This window comes from Lutjanus erythropterus, chromosome 14, assembly GCF_056507025.1.
Source record: "Lutjanus erythropterus isolate fLutEry1 chromosome 14, fLutEry1.hap2, whole genome shotgun sequence".
NCBI classification, from domain to species: domain Eukaryota; kingdom Metazoa; phylum Chordata; class Actinopteri; order Lutjaniformes; family Lutjanidae; genus Lutjanus; species Lutjanus erythropterus.
This window is the reverse complement of record NC_139330.1, coordinates 18,400,937-18,414,819: the sequence shown is the minus strand read 5'-3', so window position 1 is coordinate 18,414,819 and position 13,883 is coordinate 18,400,937. Positions and strand designations below refer to the sequence as shown.

The 13,883-nt window shown below is 38.4% G+C and overlaps 1 protein-coding gene across 17 annotated transcripts in view; it reads right to left on the bottom strand.

Annotated features, from left to right (window-relative positions):
• kcnma1a (potassium large conductance calcium-activated channel, subfamily M, alpha member 1a) overlaps positions 1-13,883 on the bottom strand; it is a 181,175-nt gene that overhangs the window by 68,388 nt on the left and 98,904 nt on the right. For all 17 annotated transcript variants that reach the window (XM_084736201.1, XM_084736191.1, XM_084736193.1 and 14 more), the window contains exons 5-8: positions 12,888-12,999; positions 3,234-3,309; positions 2,778-2,853; positions 1,442-1,612 (exon numbers count right to left, since the gene is read on the bottom strand). In XM_084736201.1, coding sequence (XP_084592327.1) covers positions 1,442-1,612; positions 2,778-2,853; positions 3,234-3,309; positions 12,888-12,999 — 435 coding nt within the window. The remainder of the gene's footprint in view (positions 1-1,441; positions 1,613-2,777; positions 2,854-3,233; positions 3,310-12,887; positions 13,000-13,883) is intronic.

Genomic DNA, 13,883 nt, shown 5'->3' with positions numbered 1-13,883 from the left:
CATAGCTCAATTTAACCATTATAAACATCTTTTCCTTCTAAAAGATGATTATTTCTTATGACTCAAAAATAGGCACATTTGCATTCAGCAAATGTTCGCCATTAATTTGAACACTGATGAACATGAAACAGGCCAACAAAAAATGTTATTCAGGGCCTGAGTAGGAATTTCAAAGGAGGATACCATGGCTGTACCGCTGTTGTCAAAGAAGCAAGTATTTTAACAAAGAATATTTCCTTTATTTCTGATAGCATCTCATGGTCATTTTCATGATAATATATTACAGATTTATCCATTAAACTTTCACTTCAATCTCTTTTCCAAAATGTAACAGTCTGAGTTGGGCTCAAAACTCAAAATCTATCGAAGTAAGATGCCCTGAAATTTAAGAGTTTTCTCAGCTTTTTCATTTTTTACAGTGTACTCATCTAGGCTTACAGGCTACAATACGAAACAAAGAGGTGCCCTTACCCTTGTAAATACTAACTTAAATCATGCTTGGAAAGTGTGCCTATACATTACCAGGAGTAATGTGAAATGACGTGAGTTTAGTACGATCCCTGGCCTTAAAATATCTCCAGCCTGAAGTCATTATTTAGCCACTGCTGCTGATAGGAAGCAGGCTGAAGTACGAGCCTAAAGACTTCCAGAGCTCTCAGCACCGAGAAAAACACAACCTATCACCATGGCCACAACACGGTACACATCCACACAGCTGCAGGTCATCAGTGCGTAGTGATAGCTGTCCAAATACAGAACACAGTAACTGCGATTTGGATAGATCCTCCTTTTTTTTTTTTATATAAGCGAAGATGGAGGAGGCATGTGAGTGTTCACAGGTGTGTGCAGCCATGCATGCTCATGTGTAAGTTGCTGTACTAGTGGCAGCCCAACAGGACGCTAGATCAGAGCAAGGTGAGAGGGAGGAGGGAGGGAGTGGGAGGCTGCTGTTGCTATGGTAACAGTCAGGCTGGCCTAAGCCTCATCTCCCTGCCCCTGTGTTTGTTGGAATTGTGGGAAGAGACACGGGAGGAGGGGTGTCCTGAAACCGCAACTGCTTTTAAGAGAACAGTAACAACATTATGAGACAAGAGCTTATACTCTAATCAAATACAGGAATGACACATAAGGGGAGGAGACAGAGGAGCACATAGTACTGTAACTACAGTAGACAAGATACAGTAGGCTAAACAGAAGGATACGACTACACTATGACAAAGATATAACATATGCTCATACAGGCAACATAGTTCTAAAATGTTTAAAAAGAGCACTATGCTGACATATCAGTAAATATACACATTAACAACAATCAAAGTATTTAAATTCATTCACCATTAATTTATCATTTCATCTATCATTGTCAACAGTCTATTGATGGGGGCAGGCAGGATGTAGGAGGGGTAAGGGGAGTGAGGGAGAAAGAAAAGCCTGATTTTACCAAACCACCCAGGATGAAGAAGACCATGAACAGGCGCCCCAAGGTGGTTTTTGCATAGACATCCCCGTAGCCCACTGTAGACATCGTCACCATCAGCAAATAGACGCATTCCCAATAGGAAAGTGACTGGGAATTCTGGAAGTTTTCCCAAGGATCCCCTGAGTTTTCCACCTGAAATGGAGTTGGGAAAGGACGGAAAGGATAATTAGACATGACTCTAACCAATAATTTGTAAACAGAGTTTTGCACAGATAAACTATTTGATCAACTTTGATTAAATCCAGCTACAACTGCTCAATTGTCCTTGTTGAGCCATGAGGCTTATTCTTTCTATACTGAGCTTAGGCTACCATCTAGTGGTCAAACAAGATGATGCTGGACTGAGATGTTGAGCAGAAATACAAATGCACAATGTATGTTACATGTAAAATTATGGTACTTTAAACACAATAATCTTTGCTTTTTTATTATTATTTTCTTTATTTGGACATTCTGACAAAAGATAAAGAAGGGAAACATTGTGTCTGAGGGGACATACAATAAAGGTTTCTTTCACATATCACTGCCTTTCATGTTTCATGTTTTCATGTTGTGCTACATACCCGCTAATGTACAAATGCGTGTTTCAAAATAAGACTGGTCCTTATTTACAGTGCATCTTCTGGAAGCAAAAGATAAATAAAATTGTAGTAAAACTTACCCCAAATTATATCAACAGAGCGCTGCGAATGAAGGCATAAGGGCCTAAAAAATATATAACTTATTTTTGGCCTTTGTGCAGTCATCATACTTCAGTTGTGGCTTGCTTTTAGTTTGGGAAGTGCTTGATTTGACATGCAACAGCATTTTCTATGAGCAGACCACGCATTTTAAATGTCAGTATTGCAGTCGATTATATTCATTTAATTGTGCGAAGCCAAAATTGAGATTAATATTTGATTGTTGGTGCAGCCCTAATAGGGAGTAGTGAATGAGTGAAAAAGGGGGTGATTAAGCACACCACAGCCAATGATTCCACTGAGGTTCATGCAACAAGTATACAGATTTAAATGTGGGAAAAATAGAGCATTGGTGTCAGATAAGTATTAGGGATTGGCTGATACCATGAGTTATGTTTGTGCATCACTTTTTAGGAGAGGAATACAACTCCAGTATAATTTCTCTCAAATCTTAAATCAGCTAATTCTTAGAGAATAATAAATAAGACTATTAGATTTAGATTATTAGAAGTGCTGTGTGTCACAGTGGTATTGTCGCAGTTAGTTAGTCAGTTACCTCCCTCCTCACTGGCTCGTTAATCATTAGACCCCGCTGGCTTTCACATCTGTCCACTTACCAGATGTATGAATCCAGCAGCTGTGAGCCATGTGCTTATGAAGATGGAACACAAGTTCACCAGCTTGATGGAATTGCTGAGTGGAAAAAGAAGAACCATAAAAACTCTCAAAGGCATTATATCACAATAACTTAGATTCGTGAGCTCATGAAAGTAACAGCAGGGCAGAGCCTGGCGTGACTCACAATAACCTCTACAGCCAGGAGAGGTGAGATGGGACTAAAATAGATTGTGGGCATATCAATAAACAAGAAATAAAGAAAAGATGCTATAAAAATGATGAAAAGGGACATGAAAGCCCAAAGCTAATGACGCAGAGAAACTGACTAAAAGCTTAAACCACACACATAAAAAACATCATTATTAACTTTAACATACAATTGTAATACCTCATAAAATATGATTAAGACATGCAGTTTTATATAAAGCTAAGGGACTGCTGAACTTTATTCTTACCTTGTTTTCAAGATATTCAAAAACTGTAAGATTTCCGAGAACTGTATCAATCTTAGTGCTCTCAGGAATCTTAAACCTGTGAGAAAAAGAGAAAGACAGAGACACAGAGAGACAGAGATTAACATCAGTCACACATGAGATTCATATCCATATATTCAGAGCCAGATGGCTCTATACGTAGAATATGTAATCACATAGGTCCTCGTGAATCTTTTTTTATTAGACAGAGCTCCTGGAAGACACAAAGCTCATCAATGGCTCTGATCCAGTTCAGGGGAGACCAATCAATCATTACGCTGCTAAAGCATCATACAATGTTGTTTTTAAAGGATGAAATGATGGTGCCTCCAAAACACGGACAAAACAAAAATGAAGAAAACCAAAACAGAGAGCAGAAGTCAGGATTAAGGCATCTGCCAAATTTACAAGAGAGGACAAATAATTAAGACTTTGTTGTAGACAGCATTTCACAAAGTTGAAAAAGTTTCCCCTAACTCAACCATGAGTTGTAACAATACATCAATCTGGATCGATACATCCACAATGTTCAAGGATCCAGTATGTAGTACAAGTTGATAAACTCTTTGAGTTTGGTAACTTTCTTTCTGGGACATAAAAGACAAAAATGCAGTTATTCTCTTTGCAAAATTTGCATCATGAAACATGTATTTCTTTTAGAAAATAAACACAGTTTAGACACTGAGCCCCACTAAGCCCACTGTTATACCCCATTATGTAACTTTTAACTTAGCTTTTTTTTTTTTTTTTTTTTTTTGCGAGATTAACAAGGGGGGACAAATGATGTAGAATTTGTTATTTACAGCATTTTACAGATACCATAATATACATTGTTTCTCTATCTGTCTGTCTCTAATGGCAGCAATGTTCACAAATGTTTAATGTGTGCTGGTTTTACACTGTATTGTTTGTGAGCCTACATGTTTATTACAAATATGTGTTTTGTGTGCTGATGTCATGTAAGGATTATGGCCTGCAGGAATGTTATTGGCACACTGTGGTAGTACAATATCAAACGGTTGCCATGTTGCCCTAAAACAAATAAAACATTTCTAGAGTTATATACAGTTAAATTATATATACTATATATATAGTTCATCATTTTATTTCATAGGCAGCAGAGAGATGAAGAAAGACAACTGAATGTAGAAAAACATTCAGTCAGATATTTATGATCCCAATGTTTTTCTCTGCAGCACTTAAGCAAGGCAGCATATGATGCAAAATTTAGTCTGCGAGACACAAGAAGAAAGACAGAGACACTTTATTTTAGATGATGTGTTGGAATTATTTATGCATTCAAACAAGTTAGGAGGAACATTATGTGGCCTACTTTACACGAGCCTCAGTCTGCATCCAAGAGCAGCTCGCTCGGGGATTATAGAACAATGCGACACCTGCCTCATTGTCTTTTTACATAACACAACTGATCCCATGGAACGTGTGTGTGCTCATGTCTGTGTCTGTGTGTGTCAGTTTCTGTGACATAAAGTGATATGAATTCACTGCAGTCAGTTTACAACCTACAAATATAAGACAATGACCACAAGCGCGTCACCAAATATGTTTTAAAGACCAGCCGACTCTAATCGAGAATCAATTTCAGGATGTGGATCAATAATTGCATTGCTAATTCTGCATGTATGCACACTGACACTAACACCCTTACCCCAGTTGGAGAGGATGCGCAAACAGGACCATAGTGAATGATACGGTCCTGTCTGCCTTTGCTTTTCCTCCTGTCCATGGTGGCCCTGCCTCACCCTGTACCCGTTCTGAAACAGATCACCACAAGACTTCTTTCGCCTCCACGTCTCTCGGAGGGTCTCCGAATTAGCATCACTGTGTGTACGCCGGTACACAAGCAGCTTAGGAGGGATCATTGTTTTAGTCTAAATCCTGTCCAAGGAGTTCCTTTTTCTTCTCTCCAAGATGGGAATTAAAAATCGGTGAGCCAAAAATATTTAGGGCCTAGAATTTCAAAAACACCTCCAGAAAATGACAAGATAATTCCTAGTGAAAGCAAAAAAAAAAGAAGAAGGGATTTTTACTTTTCTGCAAAAAGCTAATCTTCCTTGATACTGCACCACCAACGTTAAAAGTTCCTTGTAAAGCAAAAGTGTCTAAATGCTGTTAAATCGATGGTCACTGCCGCAGAAGGATGAGACAGCTACACTTGTATTGTTTGTCTAATCGCGTCAGTCTTGTCAGGGACTGTGTCTGCGAGCAAAATGTCAGCTCTAATATAGGTGGGTTTTATTTTTTATTTTTTTCCCATTTTGTTAGTGTTAATCCTCACAACCCAAACAGATTTACCTTTCTCATGCCCCTTTTAGTGCTTTATTGTTAACCCTTCAGAAGTCGTGTCTCCATCAGCACAGAGCTGTGATGAACCTATTTTCTAAAAGTCTGAACCCTGTCAGGGATTACAGAGATGAAAATAAAATGAAAATAATACAGAACAAAAAACAATAATCCTGACTGGAATCCTGAAAATTCAAACAACTCAGCACCAATGAACTGCTGGTGACACTTCAACTACAGCGGCAGTAGATTTTGTCTGACATTAAAAAACTTTAGATTAGGAATCCATTCTACAATGAACATCTAAGGATTCAAAGGTCAAATTACCATTAGAACAGTAATACCTTGTAGTTGATGCTCATATCTGCATCATTTTTGTTCCTTGTGTACACTAATACTCTAAAAAGAAGTGTTTAGTAGCACAGTATTACTGAGCAGCAGTTGGAAAGGTGTAAAAAGTAAAGGTGTCAGTGTGCTTCAAACAAAAGTTCTTTCACCACTGGCTGCAGACTGCATCAAACTGATTATGGTGCTCAACTTTACAATATGTAGGATATGAAAATACAAATAATATTTATGCTTAGCAGGATCATTTCTGTCATTTTTGTGACTAGGGATGCAGTTTTGTTTTGTTTTTTTCAGCTAATACCAATAACTGATAATTACCTGTTTCTAATGTCCAATAAGATAACAAAATAACATTTCCACATCTCTTACTTTAAAAATAAGTTCATATAACCTGTAGTTCATGCACACCTGATGGTAGGAAAGGCTATGATGTACTGATAAAGATGCATAATTTAATATTTCATAGCTCTAACCAAAGTACAAAATACATTAAAAAAAACATTTTGGCTTTTATAGAGCATTTTGCCTTAAAAATCAGACTAAATGCTTTGACATTATATATCAAATCAGATAATATTAGGCCTATATCTGGCTATTATTTCATTGCCTGAATAATAAGTAATAATAATATCAATTTCCCATTATTGGCTGATAATTTATCAGCCCTGATATTTATCTTGCATTCCTATTTGCAGCAAAAGGTTTCCAAAAGTTAAGAAAACCATCTTCATCTTTGTAGTAGCAGCATGCAGAGAATATACAGTAAGATTTTTCTCGTCCCTCTTCCTTTTCAGTAATAGAATCTGTATATTTGTTAGACTGGATATTGTGTAAAGTTTTGTGTTGGAAGTGTATACAGAAATAAGTAAAAAATGAAAAGTAATATCAACAACTGCTCTGCAAATCTGGCATTCAGATGCACAAATATTAGACATTCTACCAAAACACCCAGTGATGCTGTGATGGACGCTGCTAAGGACTGCATTTTTCTCAATTAGTGTGAAGCATCTGTGTTTGTGTTATACCGTACATCTGTGTGTGTGGCGTGTGTGTGTGTGCCATGTATTCAACACTTTGTGGGACAAATATCTGCCTGCATGATCACATCTGAGGACCCAGTCCCAACTGGAGACAAAAATCACCGTCAAAAGAGAACGTACTATGAGTAAATACGATGTCCTCACAAGTTTAGTAACGCAGATTTGTTTCTGTTTGTGCGTGCGTGTGTTGAAAAACTCTGAATGAAATTCTGCGCCCTGGAACACGTGTTCATGTATGAGAAAATCTCTTTCCCACACATGCCAAAGCCTCTTGCACACACAAGTGTCAGCCAGCCAGATGCTCATTCAAAAAGGGTTTTTCTGCTCTGTGGCCACTCTTACTTCATTGAGGCTTTGCGAGCCAAAGCGCTGCCTCTCTGTCACATGTTCTGGCAGGGCTGCCCACTGGGACCTTTTATCAATCAGCAGTCTGGGATGGTTCATCTGGGATAATACTGACAGTCAAGCCAGCCAGGATTAGATTATACGATGCCACGCGGCACAAAACACACACGCACAGCTAGTGTATGGAGTATTGCTTGTTACTGGACACTCATCTGCTTAGACAACATGTCTATAGTAATGTATAAATTTTAGACAATGCATTTTTGCTTGCCTGTAATTTAATGTAAACATGCAATACATTGACAAGTGAGAAGCAAAGAGGCTTAAACTTCCAACGAATTAGTTTCCCACCACTGAATGTACATGAAGGCTTCCTGCCAGAGACTGAGGGGCCATATAAGGCAGATGCACTTATGCCCATATCAGGTACTGTAAGCCTCTTTCAGCAGGAAAACACCAGGGATAAACAAACAGTATACTGAAGCACCACTAGGAGGCAGTAGCAAATTAGAATCAAAGCAATGCCTGAAGGCTACCACAGTACTGTACATTCTCAAAGACAGTGCAGATTAACATCAACAAAATGCTTGTTGCTAGCAAAAACATCAGAAAATATTGAACATTAAATTCACTTTAAAAGCTGTACTTTAGTCATAGTTAAAGTAATGTAATCTTTTAAATGAGTCTCGTTCAGCTTTTTGCTTGATTACAGTTTATTTTTGTGGATTAAAACAACCAGAAATTACACCTTGTTCCCTTAAACTGCTATTTCTATTTTAGTGAAAGTGTATCGGTTAAGTTCATTGTAGTATTGTGCATCTGTCATCATGACGTCCATGTATTTTCCAGATTTTTCCCCTGCAGTTGACCCATCATTTTCTCTTAGTTACTTGGAAAGAATTCTAATGCAAGGCATAATCATACTTTGTGGTCAAATATATAAAAATATCTGCCTGAATTGGTCAAAACCAAACCAGCTATCATTAAGTCAGGCCAACATTAAAATAAAATAACCCCTTAAGGCTACTATAAAAAAATTTCCTGAGCAGTATTTACTTCTGGGTAAAGCAAATAATTGAGTTGGAAACTTAAGCTGACTTGTCTTAAATTTAAGTTGCATTAATGCAAACTATTGTTTGACAGAATTCATATTATTGCACATTTGGCCTAAAGTAATTGTGTTCATCTAACTTGTTAACTTGATTTGAATAAATATAATTCATTTTTGTGTTGAAAGTTGCAGTTGAAAACAACCTAGATTGATGATTAGCACTACAGGTACAATATGTATTTTTGATTTGGAGGTGAACTGTCCCTTTAAGCGTCGGGGCTACGAGCATCTTTTAAGCTGCCATATGTTAATCCTACACCGCTAGGACTCTCATGGGAGCAATGCTCAGTTCAAGCAGTTAGAGGAGATTAATTCCTTTTTCCAAGGAAGAACTCAGTGAGCCCTCTTGCATTAGCCGCACATCGTTCTCCTCCTCTTAATCAATGTCCAATTTGCAGAGGCAGAGAGAGGACGTAACTTGAAATGCATACAGCACATACTTCCTCGGGAGCAGAGTGGGCGAGCGCACTACCACACAGCACAGGGCAGAACCCCTATTAGCGGCCTTTTTATAATCCGAGTACACCTCCACTGGATCTCCAACAGTCTTCTCATGCAGGACCACAGCTGAAAGAGTGACACGAGAGCTGCTGTAATTATGATGTATTACTCTGGCTGTTGTGTGTATCCCCCCAGTAGTGAATGGAAAGAAAAGATGAACTGATCCACTGGGAATGAGGAGCACAATACACATCCTTAACAACCACCCTGACTTCCTCTTTCAAAGCCTGTTAAGGGACAGTATATACACTTACCTAAATGAAAGTAGCACCAATTACGGATAAGTGTATAGATTATTAGAAAAATCATTAGGCCTTGTCAAACGGAAGTGCATGAAAACATACATAGGAGGCAATAGTCTTTAGGGAGGTGGTAACGTCATTTATATGATGTATTATATATTTTTTCATCCATTCATTTTTTTTCTGGTCCAGGGACAGAAGCTCCAACCAAATTTGACTCACATCATTTAAATATTCTTCTTGGTATGATAGCTTTTCTTTAAGACAACAATGTGCATTTTGAGCTACATATTAAACATTTTTTTTCTGTACATGAATTCACATATTGTTTTATGTCTATAGATATATGGTACCATGATGGATTTATCTAAGCTGTGTATTCTAAAATTTCGTGCACCCCGTGTACCAAGGCTGTGAGTCCTCTGCATTGGCTGCCCTTTGCTGCAGGTAATCCCCCCACTCTGTCCCTTTCCTGTCCTCACTTCAGCTGTCCTGTCCATTAAAGAGGCAACAACAATCCAGCAACAATTTGAATACTTTTCTTTATGATAATCGTGCATTTTTCCTTTTCAGTCTATGGTACCATGGTGAATTTTCTTAATGAATGATGTAATCTCATCGTGTGAACTGATTGGTCCACATGGATCACTCTATTTAAATGGTCTCTTCTTGTCTGAACTTCTCCAGGTGCAGGAGACTGTGTGGGAGTCTTTTTGCTATTTATTTGACAAAATAAAGTAGATCAGAAAGCAAATCAGGAATGAGGCCCTATATCTTGTAATTTTCTCACACTGATTAATTGCACTTATTTTCCTGTCACAACATGGTTCTGTATGTCCTAATTTCCATATTAATACAGGATATATGCAGCTAATCACGATTCCTGTCCTACATCCTCAGAGGCTGAATATTAACAGACACTTTCAGCGCCCCATTAGTATTCTGAAAGCCATCACCAGCCTGTTAGGGTACACTATATCCTACTGCAGATCCACACACTGTTAATTTTATAACGGAGGCTTTGCAACACTTGATGTAGCCTTTAACACATGGACAAGTACACCACCAGTAAATATATACTAAAGGGAGTTCAGTTACTATAATGCGCAGTGGTTATATATGTCAAACACAGCCAAAATAAACATGCTCTAGTGTTCGAAGGAGATGTCATCCATGCAAAAAATAGTCCTCAAGATTATTCCCCTTTGAAAATAAAAGTAATAAAATAAATAAATGCATAATAATAGCTCTGGAATCTAGGGCATCTCTCAAAAACAATGAATTCACACTCCTGATGCTGTTTATACACAGCACCTCACACTGCAGCTGTATTGCATATGAAAGGCACTTGTGCTTTCTACACCAGCCCCAGATTCAGGATATTTAATGATCACAGGTAATTATTCACTGCAGAATGTCAGGCGGCAGCCAGACCACCGTTTCACACTCTTTCATCATCCTCATCAAGGCCCTAACACCAACGGTTTTCTGGGGATGAGATGAGGACACCTTACATCATGCATACCAGTAACCGGATTACTTGACTTGGCCGTATCCAATTCATTTCACAGCTTAAGATGTGACTTCATCACCTCAGAGATCAGACTTTCACAGTTTGATTTTACTTTACAGATTTAGCGATTCAAGTGTTCATGTTAAGACAAGAACTGTGGAATAGAAAGCATTACAGACAGTGTGTGACTAGTTTATATAATGTAATTAACAAATAATTGGGGTTTATTACAACATGGCTATTATTTTCACTATTTGATGTTTACAACAGACACTTGTCTTAGTTTTCTCTTAGTTTGACTAACCTGGGGGTTTGTTTAAAACCTGTATGATCAATTTATTGTTTCTTGCCCAGTCCCCAGATCTCAGAAATTAACTTAACAGCTTGCTAATTATTATTATAGCCCTTTTACACAACGGGCATTTTGACTTGTCATAGTAGGAAAAGCACAGGTGTGAAGGCGCACAGGTGTTTAGTTGATGCTGATGATGAGACAGGTTTGCTAATTACTGACTGATAGTATTTCAGATTTTCTATAGATGTTGTGACAATGTCATCCTCATTATTATTTCCTTTGGCTATGATAAGCATGTAGTGAAAATCTGATATTGTGACAGCCCGAACAGCTAAAATAAAAATATATTAGGACTCCCCTTATTTATAATTCCTCGTTGCATTGTTCCCCCTGTGCATTTTAGCAAGCTTCCATCTCTTTTATCCTGTAATAGTAATGCACACTGACTGACAGAAAACTCAAAAACAAATGACTGCTGCATTTAAAGAATATCAGTCGACTAACAGATCTCTGACCGATGACTTGACTCACTGACTTTCAGGACTCTTTCAGCCCTAAAACACTGTGGATGACAAGTTTTTAGAGAATAGCACAATATAGCGGACTTATATAATAAAGCTATAATTATATTTATATACGCAGTACAAGAGGTTGTGAACCAGAGTGGGCTGGTGTGAGGCATGAAACTCCCAGACTGCAAATGAGTCCCACTCTGGTCCTGCCAGTAACCTGAAACTGAAGCGGCTAAATGGAATTCTGCCATAATAAATTTTTATTACTTACACCCATGATCTTACGACTGTGACATGTGGAAATGTCTTCCATGAAAAAGGGCCTATTAGTAATATGAGTGATTGACCAAAACAATAAAAATAGGACACACATTGAAAAGAAATACAAACAAGATTTTCCTTTAAGGTAGGTGGATGTCAAGGCGTCAGTGTTAAGCTTCACAGCATTCGTATTACTGTTCACTGTCAAGCCTTTTATCAAATGTATTTTTTCTGCTTTAAGAACATCAACTCCTTCTACTATATTTAATATAATACTTCACACTCTGACTTGGCAGTCTTGTTGGTCCAATGTCATGCTCAGATAACTGGATTAGCTTTCAGCTGAGTTTCTGAAATGAAGTATGGCAACAATGCATAGTATATATATATATGTTTTTACAAGTAGAGTAGTGGTGCACCTGAAAAAGAACAGAGCTACAAAGAAACTCTTTTTACTGCAGTGTAATTTAGGCCACAATACTCTGAACACACTGAGAAAAGTAGGTCGTTACATAATGCAGGTTAGGGTGTTTTCCAGTCTGCTCATGCAAGAGTGTGTGTGTGTACGTGTGTTTGTATATGTGTGTGTATGAGAATAACACATGATTTTGCGTGAGCATTCTGTTTTTTGTGTGTGTGAGAGTGAATGAGCCCATTAGATGGCAGTTATGGACCGCTGTGAGGTATTCCAGGTGCAACGCCTCAACAGGGCAATTACCAATGAGTCTGAATACACACACACACACACACACACACACACACACACAGACACACACAGAACCACAGCCCGATTCTGAGTCACTCTCAGTCCCATTAGCCCATCCACTCTGCTGTGTCTGTGTTCCCTGAAACATCAGAGGAACCCAGCCCTGTCACTTTCAATGATGAGGGAAAGTTGACTGCAGCCGCGGGCCAGAGGGCCTCGGAGACACACTCCCAGTAATGGGGAGACAGAAGGGGGATCGGGAGGCAGAGGGAGAGATGGGGAGTGATAAAAGGAGGGGTGACATGTGAAGATAGAGGGCAAAAAAAGAAATGGAGAAAGAGGAGTGGTAAAATGAAGGAGCAAAGGAAAAAATATAAAAAACGGTGCAAGAAAGCCAGAAAAGACAAAAGTAGAGTGAGAGTGGCTTTATGAAACAGCTAAAAGAGATGCAGACTTACCAAGCCAGCTTCTGTTTAAGTAGACAGAGACAAACACGGGAGGGACAGTGAAGAAGTCGACCACTGAGTTGACCTCCAGCCAGAACCACAGCTTATCATTGGCTGCTATAAACTGTCAAAAGAAACAGGGACGGCATTCAAAACGTTAATTTCATACAAAACACCACCACAGCCCACCATTCGAGCCGCATGCAGTGTCTTCCTTTAGCGTCGCTGACATACTGTATAGAATGACAAAAGCTTCACCCCACTTGCTGAGTCATGCGAATGGTTGGTGGTTGGTGGGGTAAGCAGCTTATGAGTTTATTTATTCATTCATTCAGGATGTCAGGCTTGCGTTTGCACCACTGGAATGCTGCTCTGGCATGACAGCCATGCTAGCAACATTATTACAACAGTCAGTTTAATCTACAGGCATGCTGAGTGGGAGCATTCATAGGTGAGTAAGGTGGTGTATGCTTGTGGGTATAAGAATTGTTGGTTGTGCTGTAAAAAATGATGTGTCTCAAATTGTTTCATTCTGAATTAAATTTAAATTGAAATTATCCAGGTCACACTTAATTTTACAGTTCACTAGTAGGACTTAACAACATGTACTTTTACTTTTACATTATTAAATTAGACTTTTATTTATGAGAAAAACAAAACTATACCCAACTGTGTACTAGTAAGTATCAAACCCTTGACAAGACCCTTATTAGACTTTCTTAGAGAGTAATTAGGGACACAATACAACTGAACTGTACTGCAAACCAAAAAGTCTAATAAGGGTCTAACAATGGGAAATAATACACTTTGGTTTACAGGACAATTCTGTTGTAATGTGTCCCTGATTACCCTCTAAGAAAGTCTAATAAGGATGTAATTAGGGTCTAATACTGTCTAGTAAAAGATTTCAGCGTATGTAAAGTGATGGCTGCCTGTACGGCTGTGTGCATATTGTTTGTGCCAGTGTGTTTAACAGCATGTCTGTGTATGCATGAATGAGTGAGTGTG